At 37.8% G+C, this 23,123-nt stretch overlaps 1 protein-coding gene across 3 annotated transcripts in view; it reads left to right on the forward strand.

Moving 5' to 3' along the window:
• Positions 1-2,841: 2,841 nt before the first annotated feature.
• Positions 2,842-23,123, forward strand: part of LOC131240440 (G-type lectin S-receptor-like serine/threonine-protein kinase At4g27290) — a 69,454-nt gene continuing 49,172 nt past the window's right edge. Inside the window, exons 1-7 of one of the 3 annotated variants that reach the window (XM_058238711.1) lie at positions 2,845-4,163; positions 5,645-5,758; positions 10,311-10,495; positions 10,772-10,982; positions 12,451-12,688; positions 13,154-13,298; positions 13,483-14,423. In XM_058238711.1, coding sequence (XP_058094694.1) covers positions 2,885-4,163; positions 5,645-5,758; positions 10,311-10,495; positions 10,772-10,982; positions 12,451-12,688; positions 13,154-13,298; positions 13,483-13,788 — 2,478 coding nt within the window. In that variant the 5' untranslated portion in view covers positions 2,845-2,884 and the 3' untranslated portion in view covers positions 13,789-14,423. Of the gene's footprint in view, positions 4,164-5,644; positions 5,759-10,310; positions 10,496-10,771; positions 10,983-12,450; positions 12,689-13,153; positions 13,299-13,482; positions 14,424-23,123 lie in introns of those variants that run through there. The other 2 variants (XM_058238728.1, XM_058238719.1) reach the window with 2 other exon arrangements.

Consider the following 23,123-nt stretch of genomic DNA (forward strand, 5'->3'; position numbering starts at 1 on the left):
TCATATAGATCGGGATGAAGGGAAAAAAAATATATCAGCTTGATCCAAAACTTCCATGGCCAAAGATATTTTCAACGGTAGGCATTCAATCCCCATTGTTTTCTGTGGCGTGGTCCATTTAAGAATTCTATTTCTCTTATTTTTAGGCTCATCACCTCAAATGATTTGTAAAAATGGATGTAAAACACACATACATCACGGTGGCTCCACTAGTCCATGACAGGATCGTCCGTTTCTGGTTAGGTCTTGGTGAGGACAGTACCCAATCACCGCCCGCTTAAATGAACCAACTACCCACATTGATTAATGTAGTCACATGGTCCAGCCAATTTTCATCCAGAGAATCTGTACGGTGCCCGTGGGCCACCAAACCTTTCCATGTGAGCCCCAGCCCAGCCCAGCTCGGGAGCGGATTAGGTGTTACCCGGGAAACACCTTTGTGGGTGGTACCCTACCGTGTAGGGCCCACCTTGATGAACTTGTTGTATATCAATGCCGTTAATCTTTTTTTTTTTTCAGATAATTATAGGTATTATCACAGTATTAAGCTGATCCAAATCGCTGGTGGCCCACACCACTGGAAAAAGTGGTGACTGACCATTAAAACCCTTTTGTAGATCACGAAAGTTTTGGATCAAGCTGATCTTTGTATTTTCCAACTGGTCATCAAGTTCTGATTGACCTTGTGAATGGGTTAGATGGTAAATAAACATTATGATTTGCTTACATTGGGCCCAGTGAAGTTTTTAATGGTGAGCATTTAATCACCACTACTTCCCGTGGTGTGATCCACCTGAGATTTAGAGCGATTTTTTTGCCCTAAATTCTAAAGTGGGCTGGAAAAAAGGAAACAGATTGGCTACTCCCCTGGCTGGTGGTCGCTGCTCTGTGGGCCCCACCATGATGTATGTGTTTCATCCATGCCGTTCATCTATTTTTGAAGATCATTCTACGGCGTGAGACAAAAAATGAGCTATATCCCAATCTCAAGCTGAACAGGAAACAGTATTGAATGAGCGTCGAATATTAAAAGCATTTTGTGGGCCGTTAAAGTTTTGGATCAAACTGATTTTTTTTTTTTCTCTTCATCTGGGCCTGTATGACCTAATTAAAATATTGGATGCCAAATAAACAGTACAGTGGGCCTTAGGAGGATTTTAATGGTGGATATCCAATCACTATTGTTTTCATATGGTGTGGTCCACCTGACATTTATATCTCCTCATTTTTGGCATCAGGAATAAAATGATCTGTAAAAATATATGAATGGAATGGATGAAACACATACATCATGGTGGGGCCCACAGAGCACCGATCACGGCCACCGGGATGGTGGCAGAGGGAGTAGCCAATACGTTTCCTGGAAAAACAGAGGATATACAACACATTATCTAGGTGGGCCCCACATTCCGGATTAACACATAACCCGCTCCCGTCCAGCTCGAGCGCGAAGTGATGCACGTGACTTAAACTCACACTTCCATCCATTTTGACTGCTCATTTTAGGGCATCATCCAGGTACGGAGTTAAACCAAATCTTAGGTGGACCATACCAGTTGAATCTCCACCATTAAAAACTTTATGATTCCATAGTACTACTTATTTCACATCCCAACTTATTAATAAGGTCACAAAGGCATAAATGAAGACACCACACTAATTAATATCATCTTGTTCGAAAGCTTTTATGACTCAAAATATGTTATCAATGGTCAATTACCATTGTTTCCTGCACTATGGTCCATATAAGATTTGTGTATGCTTAATCTTATGAATTATGACTTGAAATGAGCTTTCAATATGGATGGATAAAATTAATGTAGTCACATGCATCATGGTAGAGCCCACAGTCAGTATCCCACCCACCTCAGTAGATCTACATCACCCACGTGGTGTAAAAGTTCTATGATCCCTACCACCATGATGTATGTGTTTTATCTATGAGGACCTTGCTCCGTCTTCAATGGTAGACTATCAAGAGTTTCAACATCTGGTAAAGGGTTCAAGTACCTATACGTGGTGAAATCCTGCTACACCATGAGTGTGCGTAAGTTAAAAAAAAATGTCTTGGTTTATTTTAAGGTATTGACAAAAAATTAAAACAGGCATATCCAAAGCTTAGGTGAACCACACTATAATAAATATTTGAGACCGAATAATTACTGTTGAAAGCTTATCGGAACCACACAAGTTTTCCACCAATTTCCGCTTATCTAAAACTTATATGGCCTCACACCCTGATCCATAGCTCAATGGTAGACTGAGTGAAAGAAAGCTCGTTTCAACACTTAGGTCTTGGTATCGATCCTTAGTGGGGGTGGCTAACAGTGAAGTGTGAACCGCCGGTGGGGTGTACTACCAAACTAAGTTAACAGTGAAGTGTGAACCGACAGTGAAGTGTGCTAACAAGCTAGGCCAACAGTGAAGTACAGTGACGTGTGAACCAACGGTGGGGTGTACTAACAATCTAACAGAGAAAAAAAATAAAATAAAATAAAACAAACTCATGTGGTCCCGATAAGTTTTCCATTTCCTCTAGTTTGGTCCACTTGAGCTCTGCATCAGCCTCTAAAGTGAGCAATAAAAATGGATGGGCGGCGTGGATAAACCACATAATAATGATGGGCCCACAGAGCTTTTCCACCGGCTCCGGTGTAGGAGTCACCACACAATCCGCGTACGGTATAAAGGTCCCCCAACGATTATTGATTGCGCTGAGTACAGAAAACCCGACAACGTGGGACATTGACATGTGGGCCCTACCACCCAACAGTTTCCGCGTGTCCCAATTTCATCACGACCCCACCATCTTAGCATCTCTTTCATAATTCGACTTAAATCATTCCATATTCGTTACTAAAATATAAGTTTGGTGAGGCTAACCATGGCATGTTTGGACATGGCTTTTCACAGTTCGTTCCCAAATTCCCTTCTCATTCTCTTCCTTCTCTTCCCAATCTCCACTTCCATTGACACAATCACCCCTTCCCAATCCATCAAAGACGGCGAAACTCTCGTCTCCGCCGCCGGCAACTATGAACTCGGCTTCTTCAGCCCCGGCAAGTCGACGGCCCGCTACGTCGGGATATGGTACAAGAAGGCTCCACAAGAGAAGCAGTACGTTTGGGTGGCGAACCGGGACGATCCGCTCACGAATTCATCTAGCGTCCTATCGATCGGCAATGATGGAAATCTAGCGATCGTGATCGCAGGGCGGCCCGTTTTCCAGATCACAAACACTTCAACGGCTGTGAATTATGCAACCGCCAAGCTCCTGGATTCGGGAAATCTTGTTCTGCAAGATAATCAGAGCCGTTTGTTGTGGCAAAGCTTCGATTATCCGACGCATACGATGCTCCCAGGCGTGAAGCTTGGGCTGGATCGGAAGACGGGCAAGATCCGAGTCATCACATCGTGGAAATCCGACGATGATCCGGGCACCGGGGACTATGTTCTTCGGCTCGATCCAAATGGGTCCCCTCAGTTCTTCCTATGGCATAAATCAGAACCGCTCTGGCGAAGTGGGCCATGGAACGGTCTTGGATTCAGCGGCGTTCCGTTGATGAACCATCAGAGCGTGGTCACTTACCATTTCACGATCGACGATGATGGGATCTTCTATTCGTATGATCTGAACAACGATTCAATCTTCTCCAGATTGATATTGGACAGCTCAGGTTATCTTCAACGGTTAGCATGGCAAGATGGTACGCCGCGATGGACGCAATTCTGGCGGGCCCCAGACGATCAGTGCGATGCCTATGCGAAGTGTGGGACCTACAGTAGCTGTGATGTGAACCGTGTGCTGATGTGTGAGTGCTTGCAAGGGTTCAAGCCCAAGCTGCCACAAGCATGGAATCTGCGTGATTGGTCAGGTGGGTGTAATCGACGGCGGGGATTGGCTTGTGGGGAGGGAGATGGGTTTAAGAAAATGGAGAATATCAAGCTACCCGATACAAGACCCGCTCGGATTGTTCAGGTATCGAGTTTGAAGGAGTGTAGAGATTTGTGCTTGAAGAACTGCTCTTGCACTGCTTATGCAAGTGCTGATATAAAGAATTGGGAAGGCAAGTGTTTGATATGGGGTGGGGATTTGACTGATCTGAAGCTGTATTCCGACGGTGGGATGGATTTATTCGTGCGTTTGGCGGGTTCGGAGCTCGGTAAGTGGTTTTTTTTTTTTTTGATGAATTTATTTTTAATCGGGTCGGGTCTGCTTGGATGGTGTGTTTGGATAAATGATTGAAGCGAATTGCGATATTTAGTACAGTGGGAATGACCAAAATGGTGGTGGGGTCGTTTTGATTTGTGATGATAAGTGACCCTGAATTTCAATTTTGGAACGACCCGAATTGTGATTTGTCTAGCTTCGGTCATTTCCATCCGTATTGAATTGAGTTTTTTATAATTTTTGAAATGGGGGTGTAACCAAACGTGGCCTGAAGCGGATATTTCTGGGGTCTTGAGCCTCAGAAAACATATCCACTGATGCTGATGTTCTCAATTCCGTACACGTGAGCCTGTGATTAGGTGATCCAGGCCTTTGGTAAAATGGGTCCCAGAGTGGATGGGAGATACCCAAAAAACCAAATTCACGATGGGAGGATTTGAGGATGAGACTGGTGGGCCACAAACGGACGGTTAAGAAAAAAGAACAAAAAAGGACAGAATTGTCCACATTCGAGTGAAGAATAAAGAAAACGAACGAATGGCTTGGATCTTCCAATCTGTCAGCTATTCAGGTCCCTGAGCTGCCGTCTGCTGATGCTTTCGATTCCGTGCATCATCTTGCCACCCAAACCTCTTCAAGTGGGCCCCACTTAGATGGACGGTGCGCAAAAAGTCTACCAGACGTAGAGATTTGCATGTTTTTTTTTCATTGATACAGCTGTTAGCGTTTTCTTTAGTGAACCACCCAACCTAACCCCAGCCTGTCGAAGCCTTTTCTGAGGCGTTTCTCACCAATGCATGTCCCCCATCAGATAAACGGCTTGGATGGCCTCACACGTATAATTACGAACGAAGGAGGTCCAAATTTAATGAATTTATCAATGTACTTGATTGGGACGGATTGCTGCCGCATGATTTGGCAGGATTTGATTTGATATATCAGGCAAAATCCAGCTATGTTGTCTTATTAAAAAAAAATTAAAAAAAATTGCCTTGATCCAATCGTCTATTCATTGGAGGATATAAAAAGTTTTTTTTAAAAATATCTAGCTGTCCATTCATTGGGAATCTCAAAAATCAACGGCTGATATAACCATCATGTGTGTCACGATGTTTCTTTGGAAGTTTTTGGATAGATGTCTACTGTTGTTTTTTATTTTATGGAGCACCACGTTGTATATATGTCATTGCAACTGTTCATACTGGCCCACCTGATGAGTGGGTGGATCTGATTTTCTAGCTGGGAAATCTCCATGGTGGGGCCCACTGATGCACTCGGAGGTCGAATTCATATTGAAACGTGATTATTCGCTAATTCTTCAGCACTAACTACACGTGACTCGTGTGTGGGGGCTATCCAACCCTTCCATCAGATGGGCTGCACCTTTTAAATGATCAAGCCCAAAAACCCCATTTTCCACCGTTGGATTGTATGAATTCCGCGACTGATTGAAATTTTGATTCGCTGCAACAGGTTCAAACTCGAAGAAAAAGTTGGTGCTCATACTCATATTGACGGTCATTCCGGGGACGCTTTTCCTCGTTACATGTGCCTATTGCTTCTGGAAGAGGAAGATTGAGAGAAAAGGTACATATGACTTCAATATTTACATGTGCACTCACTTGTTTTACACGTGAAAAATGAGCCGTACATCAGGTAATCCCCACCGTGCAGATGCTACGTCCTAAAAAATAAGTTCGATCTGATCATCAGATGGGCCATATATATACATTAAATTTGAACCGTTGGTCAATTTTTCTGAACCATTTTTGGCTCACCTGACGACCATACGGACTTTCTTTTTGAAGCATGGCATCTAACTAGTAGCAATCATCTGATGAGACGTAGGGATCGTGTACAGATTTTCTAGTGCAGTTTGAGACGTAAGGATCTTCTACACATCTCTCGTCTGCCCGTTTTCGTTCAGTTTTTAAAACGTGATTTCGAAGGGAAAGCGATTCTTGCTCATTGAGTCGGAATCGGTTGACACCCTTCGGTACTGGTCCGTGCTGTGGGCCCCACAATGATGCATGTGTTTTATCCATGCGTCCATTCATTTTTCCAACTTATTTCAAGTACATTAGCCCAAAAATTAAACAGATTCAAAACTGAAGTGGACCACACAATAGTCAAGAGTCATAATTGAACACTCACCATTAGGAACTTATGGAGGGGAGCAAAAGTATTTTATGATGCTGTTATTTGTGTTATCCTTACATTTATGCACATGAGACCTATAAACAGAGCCTTAGATAGTTTTTAACGGTGAGGGTTCGATCACCACTGTTTCCTATGGTGTAGTTCCCTAACATTTACATTGACTCGTTGTTTAGATCACGTGCTTTTAAAAATGTACCTACCGCATGTAAGAAACAGACGCGGAGTAGTTACTGACGGCGCCAGAAACGAGATTGGCTATTAAAGTGACGTCATCAAGCTTTGTGGGCTCCATGATGATGTGTTGTATCCACACCGTCCATCCATTAGGATTAGGGATAGGTCTTTTTAGGACATGAACCAAAGAGTGAGGCCGGTTTAAAACAGTGGGGATTGAACACCTAGCATTAAGAGCATGTTTGGATTCACGTTTTGGTTGTTTTGTATTTAATTCGATACTGTTCACATATACGTTGGGCGATATTCAAAATACATCCAGCGAAAACGTGCCACTAACTAATGTTTAGATAAGACGTATTATTCTAACATGTATACAATTTCATGTCAGATCAATGTTTGGAAACGATCGGATAAGGGCCACACGATGTATATACGTGTGTGTAATAGGGCTCACTCACTATTCCATTAAATGATCTGAGTCGTTCATTCACTTTAGAGGGTGGGCATTACCCTTGCCTAGGTGTCCTTTCGTTTCTATGCAAATTATTGCAGAATCTCAACCGTTAAACATGAAATGGATGGCGGAGTAAACACCTTCATTGGCCACGCTGATTTCACTCCAAAAGCACTCCCTTCAGGATGATTTTTTGTCCTAAATCTAATAGACGGAGTGAATTTTTCAAGAAGCTTCAATAAGTGGGCCACCAGACTTCACAGAGTCAACGTAGGAAACAGAGGTTCTGTCTTTTCATTGTGGGTCACCATCATGCAATGAAAGGTGGATCTGAACCGTTCATCAGGTAGAGGGAGAAAATTCCATAAAAAACATATTGACCTTGCATGGCTACGTACTTCCTCATGATCGTTACAATGATCAACAGAAGACCGTTTGGCTGTTGTTTTAGCTTGATTGTCTCAGTGGGCCACATCATCGGATGATTAAAGTTCACCATTCATGGTTTAAATCTGGAGAGGAAGATAATGGACGTTGTGGATTTGTCAAAAGACGGTCATACTAGGCATTACTAGCAATACAGTGAAAGAAGAAAATGTTTTCTTCCCGTTTACGTCTGACTGAACGTCTAGCTGATTGCGCGATACAATCTCATCGATGATGCAAAGTGGTTCTCGGGCGTATTAACCCGCCGTTCGTTTCCAAATGAGGGATATGTCCCATCAACCCTACTAATACGATACTATACACTCGAAACCGTGAATCCAAACATGCCCTAAAAACTTCCTATGGGATATTGGAGTTTTCAATCGAGCTGATATTTGTGTTTTCCCTTCGTCATATATGTGTTAACTTATTAATTGGTTGGATCTCGAAAAAAACATCACGGTGGGCCCTGGGCCCAAAGAAGGTTTTAACGGTGCGCATCACAGTCCCCACTGATTTGTGTGGTGGGGCCCACTTGAGCTTTAGATATATCTCATTCTTTAGCATATGCTCTAATTTGATCTCTCCAAATAAATGAACAATATGGATACAACACATATATCATGGTGGGGCTCACAAAACTTAGTGACTCCACTTCAGCAGGAGTTCCCACCGACTCTGTCAGTAGATAATCCCCATCCGTGAAAACACAATACATCGTGGTGGGGCCCACAACACGGACAAGTACCAAATCTAGCTCATGCCTCATCTACGTGGGGACTGTAGACGCGGCCATGGGCTATTGGCAAAGATGAGGCCACCCAAAGGGGGAGTGGATTAGGTATTACCCTCAACGTGGGGCTCACCTGATAATGTGCTCCCCGTCCATCCATTTTTCTATGTATTACTCAATCAGGTCCATCTTTCCAATGTAGCTGAGCTATGTCGTGAGAGAATCACCATGCAATCACCCATCACTAATATAGGTACGTGGGCAAATCAAATCCCATCAAGTTAGGTCACCACAGGCATCAGCGGTATCTTGAAAGTTGTAATGTCGAGTACATATCTCTAATAAGAGCATTTGGCAGCCAAATCAAACCCTGTCAGGTTAAGTCACTACAGACGTCATCAATGATAGGGTCACCGTGAGCTGTGTATCTGTGTGGCATTCCCCCCCAAAATAGACATGTTGTCTATTTTGGCGAGAGTGGTAATGAGCTGGATTTTGTCCCCACTACGGCTGACGCTTAAGGCCCACACCCAACCCTAGCTCGAGCCCAGCATAGGCCTAGCATGGTAGGCCCAACCTTCACCCCAGGAAAAATGGTTAGGCCTGGGCAGCACCCAACCCAACTAGACCCAGCCATCTGATAAAATCCCTACTTCTTCTCACTTAAATGTTCCTAATCCATCCATTGATCAAGTGGCCCACTCATGCACTTTGGCATATTTATAGTATATAACAACATGTACATGTAAAGTCATGTTGGACCAGACCAGGCTGGTCTGGTTGAAGCTAAAATGAGCCTATGTTAAGCCTAAAAAATGTTCAGATCATGCATGCCATGCCCAAAGCATCGAGTTGAGTTAGATCAAATGAGGGTTGACTCGACTAGATCCAGTTTTGAAATATGCCTGACGCAAACTCGATCTAACTTGATATCGAGTCTAGCATGCCTGACTCGTCCGAGTTCGGTCTGGCCTGGATTGATCCAAATCGAGTCCGATCCGGTTAGAAGTATCGAGTCGGGTCAATTTGGCACCGAGTCGGATCAAGAGATGAGGGAGGGAGGGAGTGGAGAGGAAAGAGAGGATGCAGAGGAGGAGGGTGATGGTGGTGGGTGGGTGCCGGACTTGGAAGAGGAGGAGGATGAGGGAGGGAGGGAGTGGAGAGGAGAGAGAGGAGGAGGAGGAGGGTGATAGTGGTGGGTGGTTGCCAGGCTTGGAAGAGGAGGAGGATGAGGGAGGGAAAGAGAATGGCATCAAGTCAGGGTAGGGTGTGGCGGGTAGGGTTGAAGAGTTGGGTCGAGTTGGGTTTCGGATCAGGTCGAGTCTAACCAGATTGAGTCGGGTCGAGTTACTAGGTAACTCGAACTCGACTTGGTTTGAATTTACATTGGGTGAATCCTACTCGATTCCCGACTCACCCATTCAGTTCAGGTCAAGTTGAGTCAGATCTGAATGAGTCAGACGAGTCGAGTTAGCCTGATCGAGTCGTCCGGTGCCCACCTCTAACCGTGGTCAAGTTAGAAGGTCCAAGCCTGTCCCATGGATCAATCTAATAAGCCCAAGATAGGTCCAATGCCCGATGTGAGAGGCCTTCTCTATACGGTTCCTCCACACACTCCTAGAACATCCAAAAGATTAGTGTAGTCCCTCTACCCTTTGAATGATCAAAGTGTTAAAATATTTTAATCAGGTTGATTTTTACTATTGTCATCCACCAATCACATACGGTTTGGATCATTGAAAAAGATCTAGATCCAATGGCTAAAATCCAACCACGTAGAATAATAATAAATTGGGCTGAATGTCTATACACTAAAGCTCTTGCTTTCATTTTGTTTGCACGAGGCCCATGGTTGAAGGATCCAAAACATTGGCATGATGGGGTTCACCTACGAAGGCACATGCACCAAAAACCACCCTGATTGGAAGATCCTATCCATCAACTGTTCGGCCTTTATCTTGGTCGAATGTGAACCGTCACCATATTTTCTTTCTCAACCATCAAATAGCTGGCTACTAATTGAAGGGCACCATATTTTCTTTCTCAACCATCAAATAGCTGGCTACTAATTGAAGGGTTAAGATTTTTCCAATAGTGTGGATTTTGGTGCCATGGACCCCACTTGTACAAACTTAGCATGTGGGGGTTATTTATGTAGAGTGTTCTGAAAAGCAGGAGAATGTGTGTAGGAAATGCAGGTGTATCAATGAGGGAGAGAAGGCATGATTACTTCTCAAATGAGAGTGAGTTGCTGGATGAGAGTGGGAAGAGCTCAGAGATGCCATTGTTTGATCTTTTTGAAGTTGTGAATGCTACTGACCACTTCTCCGATTCAAATAAGCTCGGTGAGGGCGGCTTTGGCCCTGTTTACAAGGTAATGAATGCCACGCACCTATTTTCATACATCCATTGCATTACATCATAGTAAATCATGGTCTTAATACTCGGGCGAGTCTGATTTGACTCGTCCGAGTTGACTCGGATTTGGTGGGGGCAAGATCTAGTTTATTGGATGTGGTGCAACAAATAATATATTGCTGATCCGTCCAGTGCATGGAATTGGTTATTATAGATCGGCCTACATGGGCCCCACACAGGGAAATCAGTGTTACGAGATAAAAATGAAATTATTTTGGATTGTGGATTGCAGGGGAAGCTGAGGAATGGTCAACAAATAGCAGTGAAAAGGCTGTCGAGAAATTCAGGACAAGGAATAGAAGAATTCAAAAATGAGGTGGCACTTATACAACAGCTGCAACACAGAAATCTGGTTAGAATACTTGGCTGTTGCATTCAAGGAGAAGAAAAGATGCTGATTTATGAGTACATGCAAAACAAAAGCCTTGACTCTTTCATCTTTGGTATGTTTCCTCTGTTTTATGTACGTGTTAAGCGCATCATTCAGTCCATTCATCTAGGTTATCCACCTCAGACGAAGGGATATCACAAAAATCAGTCTATTCTAAAACTCAAGTGGCCTCAGCAGGAATATATGGTTGGGGTCCCTATCATTGATAGAATTAGTGGTCATCGAATGGACGGTTGAAATGGAAATTGGATATGATTCCCATTCCCACCTGATAAACTCCATTACTCCCGCATGAAATATTTTGGAATACCCAATGCATTATCCTTTCTTATGTGTCATGTGTTTGCAATCATTTCACACCTCCATGAAACGTCCGCAATGTCCCAAAACTTTTAAAGTACATGTGGAACTATTAATCACCAATCTGAGAGAAGAAGAAGAAGAAGAAAAAGAAGTCCAATAATCATCTTGAAACATCTAGCCTATAGGCCTAATGGTTGAATGCTATTGATTCTAAAGAAACACTTCGTGTCATCCAATGGACAGCTCATAAAAGAATATGGTTATAATAAATGGCTAATATTTGAAGGATTAGGATCATTCAATTATCATTTTATCATTTCTCATATATGTGTGACAGGTGAGGAAATTAATTTCAAATTTTCATTGATTTTTTTTTTTCTAGATATATTGAGAGATATTTATAGATATTAAGAGATGGAGAGTTGTGCTGTATATATATATATATATATATATATATATATGGGAAAAGGTACTATGCGCTTGACCTCACGATAACCTCCCGTGGGTCGAGCTGTGTGGGCCCCACCGTGATGCGTGTCGACCATCAACACCGTGCATTTGATGGGTCCCCTCTAAATTATGCAATATCCCAAAAATTAGCCGTATACGGAACTCAGGTGGGCCATACCATCTAAAATCACGTGAAGACATGCCAAAAACATATAAAAGCACTTGGTGGGGCCCACCTGAGTCTTGAATGCTGCTGAAACTTGGTCTGAACCCTCATCCAAGTGGGACACACATAATGGATGGGCTGGATTTGCAAACCACATCTCAGTGGGCCTAAAAAATGATTATGAATGTTTTAATGGTGCACGGCCCCTCCCCACTTCTGTATGTGGTGTGGCCCACACAAGTCACTGATTGACTTGATTTTTGACACCTAGTAGCACGATGGAATGGTGCATTTGACTAATGGGGTAGATGTTCGAAACGCCTCACGGTGGGGCCCACACAACTCGACCTCATGGGACGGTCTTGTGAGGTCGAGCGCATAGTACCTTTTCCATATATATATATATATATATATATATATATATATATATATATTAATGCAATTATTTACAAAGGAGAGGAGAGTCTGAATCATACACAAACATCAACTTCTAAAATAATCTTTACCGTTTCTAAAACAATCTTCAACATGTGTGTGTGTTTGTAAATTTATGAATGTATAAAAAATAGAAGAAGCTGACATGGAGACATTGAAATGACAGATAAGACAAAAAGGGCACTGTTGGATTGGAGAAAGCGATTTGATATTATCATTGGGATTGCTCGAGGGGTTCTTTATCTTCATCACGATTCTAGGTTGAGAATTATTCACAGAGATTTGAAAGCCAGCAACATTCTTCTAGACGATGAAATGATCCCCAAGATATCAGATTTTGGTATGGCGAGAATTTTCGGCGGAAATCAGACCCAAGCCAACACAAATAGAGTGGTTGGCACATAGTAAGTACCACAAACACATGCATGATTCTATACATTGCTAAGTATTATAGATGGAAAGAAAGATTAGATATGCCAATTGCGGGACATGTGCGAAAGTGGCACGTGTGTGTGAGATGCAGGCCATGTGCCTTGTTAGGCTCATTCTGACCATTCCATGGCCCAAAAATCCACCCTGGTACACTCATCTGGTGGACCAAGACATGTACTTTGAATTTAGGCGTATGGTGATTTTAAATGGGGCTGAGTGGGCCAAAACTGATCTGGGCCCCACCAGTTGACAAACTTAGTTCATATAGCCCTACTTACTGATTGGCTTGGATCTCGCACGTTTATGCCATGGCATATGTGCCACTGTTCACTTCTTCAATCTCTCCCTTGCCCGTCGGGCCATAGAACATAGATTTATCGTTGTTAAAAAATCTCATCCATCGAATTATATTCTTACATTTGATAATGGAAATGCAGTGGCTACATGTCGCCGGAGTATGCGATCGATGGACTCTTCTCAGTGAAATCAGATGTGTTTAGCTTTGGGGTCTTATTATTAGAGATTATCAGTGGAAAAAGAAACAACAATTACTATAATCATGACTCCAATTTAATTGGACATGTAAGTATCAATTTTCTTTTACTTTTTTAATTTTCTATGTTGGGAGATTCTCGAATGAGTAAAATGATCCAATTACTTCGAAAGAATCGAATGAGAGCTCATCCTGGCCCATTTAGGCCTGGCCCAGCCCTTTTTTCATCTTGCATTTCTTGTTTTTAATATGAATTTTGGTACAATATTTCAGGCATGGGAGCTATGGAACGAAGGTATGAATTTGGAGCTAGTGGATTCGATGATCATTGATTCATGTCCCACCGACGAAGTCAAGAGATGCATCCATGTGGGCCTTTTGTGTGTGCAAGAAAATGCAACAAACAGGCCCACCATGTTATCAGTTGTATCCATGCTGGGTAATGAAACTGCCATGCCTACACCCCGGAAGCCTGCCTATTCTAGTAAGAAGAATATCTTTGATCCAGATTCATCCACGAGTTGGGCTGCATCACGATCCACCAATGACATTACAGTTACTGAGCTAGAAGCTCGATAGGCATGAAAGCTCACATGAGGAGTTTGCATATCAATCGATGATGTAGACTTGTTTATAGAGGTTCAGCCTCTTGAATTTCCACGTCTATGCCGTTCATTAGGTGGGAGCCACGCCGAATTTAGTGCAACCTGAATGTGAAGGCACGTGTGCCACACATACTCGAGAAATGTACGCCATTGGCCATACGTTTTTACCCGTCCTTCCTTTTGTACATGTATAGCTCAGCTGAAGATGGGACCGAGTCTGCTTTATATTCTTTTAGCTCTGGGGAAGATTTATCTGTGGGGCCTACTTGATGAACGGTGCTGATCTCATAAACGCTTGCCATGGTGGCACATGTGGTGCAATTGTGTTTATCATTTACAGATGGGCATTTGCAGATGGCATTCCTATCATGAAGATTACACGGGAAGGCCGAAATTTTGATTTTGTAATAAGATGATTTTTAGTTATGAAAATACCATATGTTCTCTTGAAAATTGTCCCCTTTGGTACACTCAAAGGTATGACATATCTAATATTTAATGTTATAATTGTGATATAAACGCTGTCATTAATAATTTATGTGTAGAAATAAAAATGTTTGAAACATTAATTTTATTGAAAAATGTGAAGATTGTAGGGCTATTTTGTTATTACTGCTGTCCAATGTTGTAAAAGCAAGTGAAGAACAAATGATACTTAGGATATGAAATGTAGTAATCATGTGTGCAGGCAAAAAGAAATTCCTTAGACTTTGGATGAGTAAGTCCATTATGGCCATGTCTAAAGACAATAGAAGATACTGAGAAAAGTAAAAGGTGAGATTCTAATTTGTATAAGGAATGGTGATCATCGTTATATATCGGATGTATTTTATATTCCTGAATAATAATTTAATTTATTAATTATTAGTTAGTTATAAGATAAGACATATTGTGTATATTAAAAATGGTGTATATGACCTAAAAAATGCTTAAAATTATATAATTATTAAAATGTTTATAATGAAAATCACATATTTCTCTTGAGGATACAAGATTATAGTGTTTCGTCTTAAAATAACTGTGCATGATAATTCATGGCTATGCATCTTCTTTTTTGTTAATTGAGTTTTGATGGTTTAACAAGGTTGATTAGAATTTAGAAAGAACATGATGATAGTGATACTTCTCATAATCACCTAAATCAGATTTGTGAGGGTTGCATATATGGAACCAGCATGGGTCATCTATTCTTAGTTGGAAAGTCAGACGGAGTCACATAATCATTAGCTTGTGCATTCAATTCCATATGAGATGGGTTGCTGTTTGAATGGTCACAATAGATATTTAGTCACTTTTATTAATAAATTTAGTAGAAAAATATAGGTTTATTTTTTAAAAGAGAAATCTAGACTTTTGAGCATCTTTCAAGAGTTCAATTAATTTATTAAAAAAATAAAATGGGGACTCTTCAAAAGTTATCAAAACCAACAAAGGTGGTGAATACATCTTAAATAATTCTGAAACCTTTCGTAAGGAGAATGAAATTGAAAATCAAACTATAATGCACTATACATCTCAATAGAGTAGGGTGACCAAATGAAGAAATAAAATGATTATAGAGATGGTAAGAATTGGTTTAAGAGGAAAAGGTGTGCCTAATTTCATTTGAGCTCAAGCTGTATCAAGCATTGTATATGTTTTCAATAGGTGTCTTCGAAAAGCTTTGATCATGAGACACTATACGGAACATGAAGTCTAAGAAAACCAAATATTTCTTATCCCCTTTATTTTGTTCCTTTACTTATATATGCATATGTCTTCGTACAAAAAGAAATATTATAAAAGAATCAAGTGCGACTTTGTTAGCTATGAAGGCACACAAACTCTATAACATGACTAAAAATTAGGTAATCATTAGTAAATATGTAGAATTTAATAAAAATAAGAAGCAAAAGCTTAAGATGCATGCAAATATGACGTGGTTGGTAGGGATAAACAATTAGCCAATCCTCAAAGTCCATCTCCATTAAACTCACCTATGACATTAGAATCTTCATCATGTCCACCTTCTATGCCTCCATCTTGTCGCTTGTAGAAATCATTCCCATGTATTTAAATTGTTTGTAAATATGAGAGATTTTGAAATAGCTCGATCGTAATAATGATATTATTAATGAAAGTGATTTAATTAACTGTGTTATTTTCAAATTATGATTCTCTTAAGTTTGAAGAAACAATTTAACAAATACAGTGGTGAAAATCCGTGGACAAAGAAATTGAAGTGATAAAAAAAAATAGATACATGAGATACAACTCAATTTTAGAGGAGCACAAACCAATTAGAATGAATTAGGTCTATAAGACCAAGTACAATGTAGATGGGTCCATTGATTGGAAAAAACATGACTTGTACTGAAAGGTTACAAACTCAAATTCTATATCAAATATTATGAAGTATTTTTTCCCATTGTCCAGATTGAATATGGTAGATTATTGATCACTTTAGTAGTACAAAATTAGAGAAAAATTTATCCGATAAATATAAAATTAATATTTTTAAATGACATTCTTGAAGAAGTTTATATTAAGCAACTTGTTATTTACATGAGAAAAGGACAATATTACTTAGTGTTTTGAATAAAAAAGACAAATGATCTCAAGAAAGCCCTAAAAGAATAACACTTGCATCAATTCATATCTTCACGAAAGTGGTTTCATGAGTGTCTCAATGAGCATGCTATTCATGTTAACACAATGACCATGGTGATGTATTATTGACATCCTTATACATTGGTGATCTAATATTCACAAATAATTATAGTATTATGATTGATGAGTTTAGAAAGGCTATAGTTTGTAAATTTGAGATGACAAATATGGGTCTTATGACATATTATCTTGAATCAGGATAAATTAAATAGATGATGTAATTTTTACGTTTGAGAATATATATATATATTCATGAAACTCTAAAAAAATTTAAGATAAAAAATTCTCAATTAGTGTGTATACTCATGGAAATTAATTTGAAATTGAGTAAGGAAGAGAAAAATAATCTAAATAGATCCTCTGGGCTTCAAACTATTAATTAGAAGTTTTTAATACTTAACTCATACTAGCTTAAACATTAAGTTGAAATTGAGCAAGGACGAGAAAAACAATCTAATAGATCTTACAAGCTTCAAACTATTAATTAGAAGTTGTAAATACTTAACTCATACTAGCCTAAACATCTTGTATAGTGTGGAATTACTTAACCACCACATGAAATTTCTAAGTTAGATTTATCTACAAGTAGAGAAAAAGATTTTGCATCACTTAAAAGGTACACTTGATCATGATATTTTTATGTGTGCTAAAGAATATAGACTTTTTTTTTTCACAAATAGTGACTAAGTGGGCCAATATAGACAATAAAAAAGTACGTTAGGCTACTTATTATATGTTAGAAATGGTTCATTCACATAGTTCTTAAAAAAGTAAGATGTAGTAGTGCTTTGAACGATCAAAGCCAAGTATATCGCGACAATATCATGCGCAAGTTAAACAATTTGGCTAAGAAGAATGCATAAGAAGATGCACCACCTTAAAGATGGTTCCTTAACGATCTTTTACGAAAATAGTATGCAATTTCTTCTACAGAGAATCTAGTGTTTTATGGGCAAAGAAAGCACATCGGAATTCATTATTATTTTATTCGTAAACTTGTGAATAATAATGACATCAAGCTTTTGTATTGCATGTCGGGTAACCAAGTTGGTAATATTTTCACCAAGCTATTGAAGTCCAACACATTCGACTAGTTGAAGAAGCTATTGGGCATGATCAGCTTTGAAAGTCTAATTTAAAGGAGGATTTTGCCGTTGATGATAAATGAAACTTTTCACATACATATCATGCACATGTGCATGTTACTATATTGTTGTTATTATTGTGTGTGCGTGTGTGTGTATGTGTGTGTGTGCACGTGTGTAGTATGATAACTATTATTAGGAGTCTTTATTTTTAAGTTTATAGTAATAACAATATTAGATCAATGTTAGTAGTCTTGTGTGTGCGTGTGTGTGTGCGTGTTTGGGGGGGAGGGTAATTGTGATTTTTTTCCACAGGCTTTATCATTGTTATATGTTGATTGAAAGTGTGTCTTAATTCATATTTTCAAGCCACTATCATTGTGTATTGATTTTTAGGTCATGTTCAAATCATACGTGCATGAAAGTCATATGGTTGCCAAATATAAGTACTACCTAATGTGACATACATGAGTTAGCAATGTCCATCTTTAAAAAAAAAAAAAATCTTATTTTAATCTTGATGTGATCCCTAATCAAGGTGGATCACACCTCACTACATGATTATCCACCTCTCTTTTCTGCACATAAATGGTCAATAACATGCGAGGCCAACTTAGCCAATAATGTTAACAAGCTATGATGACCAAAACATAAGTTATTGGCAATGACTAAAAAGTGATGTATGCATTATCAAAATATCTATAGTACACACTGAGAGTGACTTTAGACAATATTACCTATGCTATTAGTGGTAAGAGAGTCATGAACTCTAAAATTTTAAAGGATGTTGAAAGTGATTTAAAAAAAAAACAAAACATGAGAGGATATTTATTTATGTCAATACTATATTTGTGTATGAGTTGACACAAGAATTATATTTCTACTAACTTCTAGCCACAAGTAAAGGTGGGCATTGAGTCGAGTCAGACCGAGGTAGGTCCAACCCAACTCGATCCGGTTTTAAAAAATGCTTGGCCCGAACTTGATTCGACTTGGTACCGAGTTCAGGTCTAGGCTGGGCTGATCCGAACCGAGTCCGACCCAGTCAGAAATACCGAGTCAGATCAAGTTGACACCGATTTGTATTGGGTCATCGGGCTGGACACAAGGGATAAAATGGATGGACGAAGGGGCTAAAATACATAAATCATGGTGGACCTTATAGAGTTTACTCACTCCACAACCCGCTTCCTTCCATTTCCACCGTTTCCTGTGTGGTCCATCCTTTGAACATTAAAATTTAAAAAAAAAAACTTAAAAAAAAAAAAAAGGCACGCACCTGATGGGGCGTTGGTTGCCGCTTGTTTTTTTTGGGGAGGGGTGGGGGGAGAGAGAGAGAGAGAGAGAGAGAGAGAGAGAGAGAGAGAGGAGGAGGAGGAGGAGGAGGAGAGAGGCTAAAGGGTTGCGCCGATGGGTGTCAGATAGGAATGAGTTTTGTTTTTCGGATCGAGGCATGCGGTAGGGTAGGGTAAAGTGGATTAGAAATTAGGTATATATATATATATATATATATATATATATATATAAAATTGTCAAGTGTCAAGTCGGGCTTCAGATCAGGTCGAGTCTAACAGATCGAGTTTCAGGTCGAGTTACTGGGTAACTCGAACTTGATTCGATTTGAGTTCGGATTAGGCGGAGCTTACTCGGTTCGGACCGATCACCCATTCAGTTTGGGTCGAGTTTGGTCCAAACGAGTCAGACAAGTTGAGTTAGTTGGGTTAAGTCAGTTCGTGCCCATCTCTAGCCACAAGCGGTAAAGGTTTTAACTTGTCTCCTTCTTATGTGAGTAGCCCATACCCCCTCTCTTCTATGCATTTTGCCTGCAACCTATCTTCTTTTTTTGTATCTACTCATTTTTTCTATTTACATGTAACACATATATTTTCCATCCATATCTCTCTCCTGACTGCTCTTCTATCCTCTTTTCACACATATTGCACCTGCTATATCCTTAGTATAATAGTAACATTCATTGTAAGTTTGAGAAGTCGAGAAATGAAAAACATCATTTCATCAGTTCTATATATAATGTGTTGTAGGGGACAACTTTACTCTCATAATTAATTTTGTACGGTAAAACTTTGAATTCAAAGGACATGAGAATACATTTGAAATAAATTACGGATATTTTAGTAATTTAAAGGAGGCTTACTGTTTAGTAATATACTATTTAGATTTTACCATAAAAAGTGAGCATACCAACCCTCTCTGTGTGTGGCCCACACCCCTCCCTGGCTGTAGAAAGTCGCACTTATCTCTTTGTGTGTAACATGCAGTTTATCTTTATTTACGTGTTCCCTACAACCTACTTTTTGAATAGTCTCTCTCACATCTCCCTCTATTCTCCTCTCCATGTGCATTGTACATGTCATACCTTCAACATGCAATAATGGTGGCAATAATATCTATATCTCTATCCTAAATAACTATACATAGTTATATATGATATAATTATGCATTATATAAAGGTGGATTTTATTTTTTTTACATGATATTGTATTTTAACTTGCTAAACGAGCTTTGCTAAGCCCATGTTGCACATGCACAAGCCAGCGGATGCATACACCACCACATATGCTAGCGTAGCATAGAGGTGAAATATCATGTAAATCCTAACTTAAATAATTGATTAATCATGTATACTAAAGTTTATATTAATCACTAAACACTAAATTCTATAATTCTCAACAATTTCAGAAATCATCTTAATTTCATTTAATTAATTTTAAATAGATTTAGTTCTTAATATTTGAATTAAATTCGTATTTCAAGTGAGCATAATTACTATTAATCTCATAAATAGTAACTGCAAATTAAATTATAATATAAACTTATAATTTAACTAAACATCTTTAAATAATTTTTGATTTAAGTTAATTAATCAGCTAATATAAAGTCCTGGATATGTATTTCGTATACGTTAAATTTATTGAATTAATTATTATGAGATTTTAAACAATACATCAAATTAAAATTTTAAAATTTTCAAAAGCATTTATGCTACTAATTTAATTTATATACATCAAATTTTCTTACAATTTATATTTAAATTATTTAATTTATAATGTTAATTTTTTTATTCTATAGAAATTTATTAAATAATTCAAATTTAAATATAAAAGAATTTTAATTAATTAACAAATCTAAAAATTTAAGGTAGGTTTTATATTATTGATGGTAAAACATTTCAATTTAAAACAATCTATAATTTTCAGTAACTTGAAACCATAAATTTACATAAAAAATTTCAACAAGAATTTAAAATTAATAATTCTTAAGAATTTGCTATTTTAAATTAATTATATATTAATTTTTTATAATAAATTTTAAATTAACAAAAAAAAAATCTACTAATAAAACTCTAAAGATAATAATAATAATATTTATGTTTCAAATAAAATTCTAGAATAAATAAATTTTCTTTTCTTTTATTATACACACACACACACACACACACACACACACACACACACACACACATACTTAAGACTTCAACTTTTAATCAATATATATACTTAAGATTTCAAATTTTAATCAATTTAATATATAATTTATTAATTTATATGTAATCACTCTAAAATTATATATAACTTTGCAATTCTATTACGTTAAATTTTAAATTAGTTTTAACATTCAACAATAATTTTAAAATAAATTAAACATAGTAACAAATAATTCAATATTTTAAGAATAAATCCATTAAATTGATTTAATTCACAACTAAAGGAATCATAAGTTGCTCGATTATTATAAATTAATACTTTACAGTATATGATTAACTTATATTTAATAATTATAACAATCTATTTTTAATTTATTTTATTAATAAATCTCAGTTTAATTTAACCACTTGTAAGTCACTTGACTTAATCTTAGATTAAATCATCAAATATGGATTAATTGTCCTAATATTTAGAATCTAAGTTGGAAGAATTTATTGTCCAATATATACATACATATTCAAATTTACAAAACCTAAAATTTTAACTTCCAAATTTGACCAAAAATCGACCCGATTAATCTTAACAATTAAGATTAAAGTTTTAGGTGTTAAATCAAATAATTCTAAATAATAAACATATATTAACTTTTCATAAAGTGATTTAGTTTAATTAATTTTAAAGTTCTTAAATTAATTTTTTTTAAAAAGAAACTAAACAAGTGAAGTTAACTTGTACCAAATTTCATAAATAAAATCTTATTACTATTTATTGTAAACAAAATTTATTTAAATCAATTAATCTAACAAAGTTTATTTAAATCAATTAATCTAACACATAGTGAATGTGTAAATGTCTAAATTTAGTGAATTATATTTAATTCCAATATACCTAATTTTAAAATTTCAGGGCCATATTATAATTAAACTATACAAATTGATCTGATTCAATTAATATTCAAATTCGAAATAAAAATAAAAATAAAAATAAATTTTTTGACAAGGTTAATATAAAACATTTAAAAAAAAAGGATTCATAAGGTAAATTGAATAAATTTAAATTTCCACATATGAGGAGAATCAACTAAACTATCATATGAAATTTAATTAATTAATTTAAATAAAAATACATAAAAATTCATACACACACACACACACACACAAAACTTGACACGACCCTGATTCAATCTCTCTCTCTCTCTCTCTCTCTCTCTCTCTCTCTCTCTCCAGAGTTCTCATTTTCTCATTTTTTTAAAAATTTGATTTTTTTTTTTAAAGGGAAGGAGAAACATAATGGAAGAGGAGTGGGGTGGATATGACTGGACAATCCCATTAATTGGACAGTTCAGATTGGTGGGAGGGTCCTACCACGATGGATGTTTCAAGAAGGTGGTGGGTCCGGTACCCATTACTGCTCGACGAAGAAGGAAAAAACATAGAGAGAGTCAAGGACGTGGGTTTGGGCAGTGACATGCTCTACACATCATTACAAATTTGATTTTATTATTATTTTTTAAAATGCAGTGGGCCCACTATGATGCCATTATAAATCCACTCTGTCCATCATCTTGGCTAGGCAATAAGAGGATGTGAGGCCAAAAATAAGGCCGATCCAAAACTCAGGTAAGCCACACGAAAGAGAACGGTGGGGTTGATTCCCATCGAAAAAAATGGGTTATTACAATTAATGAGGTCATATATATATATATATATATATATATATATATATATATATATATATATATATATATATATATATATATATATATATATATGTATATACTTGGCACAATTATATATATAAAAAAAACTCATCGAAAGAACGGATCTAATAATGTATCTGGCTATAATATTCTCTGTCAGGCTGTCTCTCATAGATGTGTACATGAATCGAGCTAGCTCGGTTAGCTCACTCAACTCAACTCAAAAAAGCTCGATTCGACTCGGTTCGAAACTGAGTTCGAGTCGAGTCGAGCTGATTTTTTGAGCTCGAAAATGAGTTCGAGCTGGCCCTAACTCGACTCGACTTGGATCGAACCCAGCTTGAATTGAACTCGGATCAAACCAATTCAGTGACTCGGTTACTTTGATATTGATGTTGCTCACCAAGTGTTTGATGAAATGACTCAAAGA

This window comes from Magnolia sinica, chromosome 1 (genome assembly GCF_029962835.1).
Source record: "Magnolia sinica isolate HGM2019 chromosome 1, MsV1, whole genome shotgun sequence".
Taxonomy (NCBI): domain Eukaryota; kingdom Viridiplantae; phylum Streptophyta; class Magnoliopsida; order Magnoliales; family Magnoliaceae; genus Magnolia; species Magnolia sinica.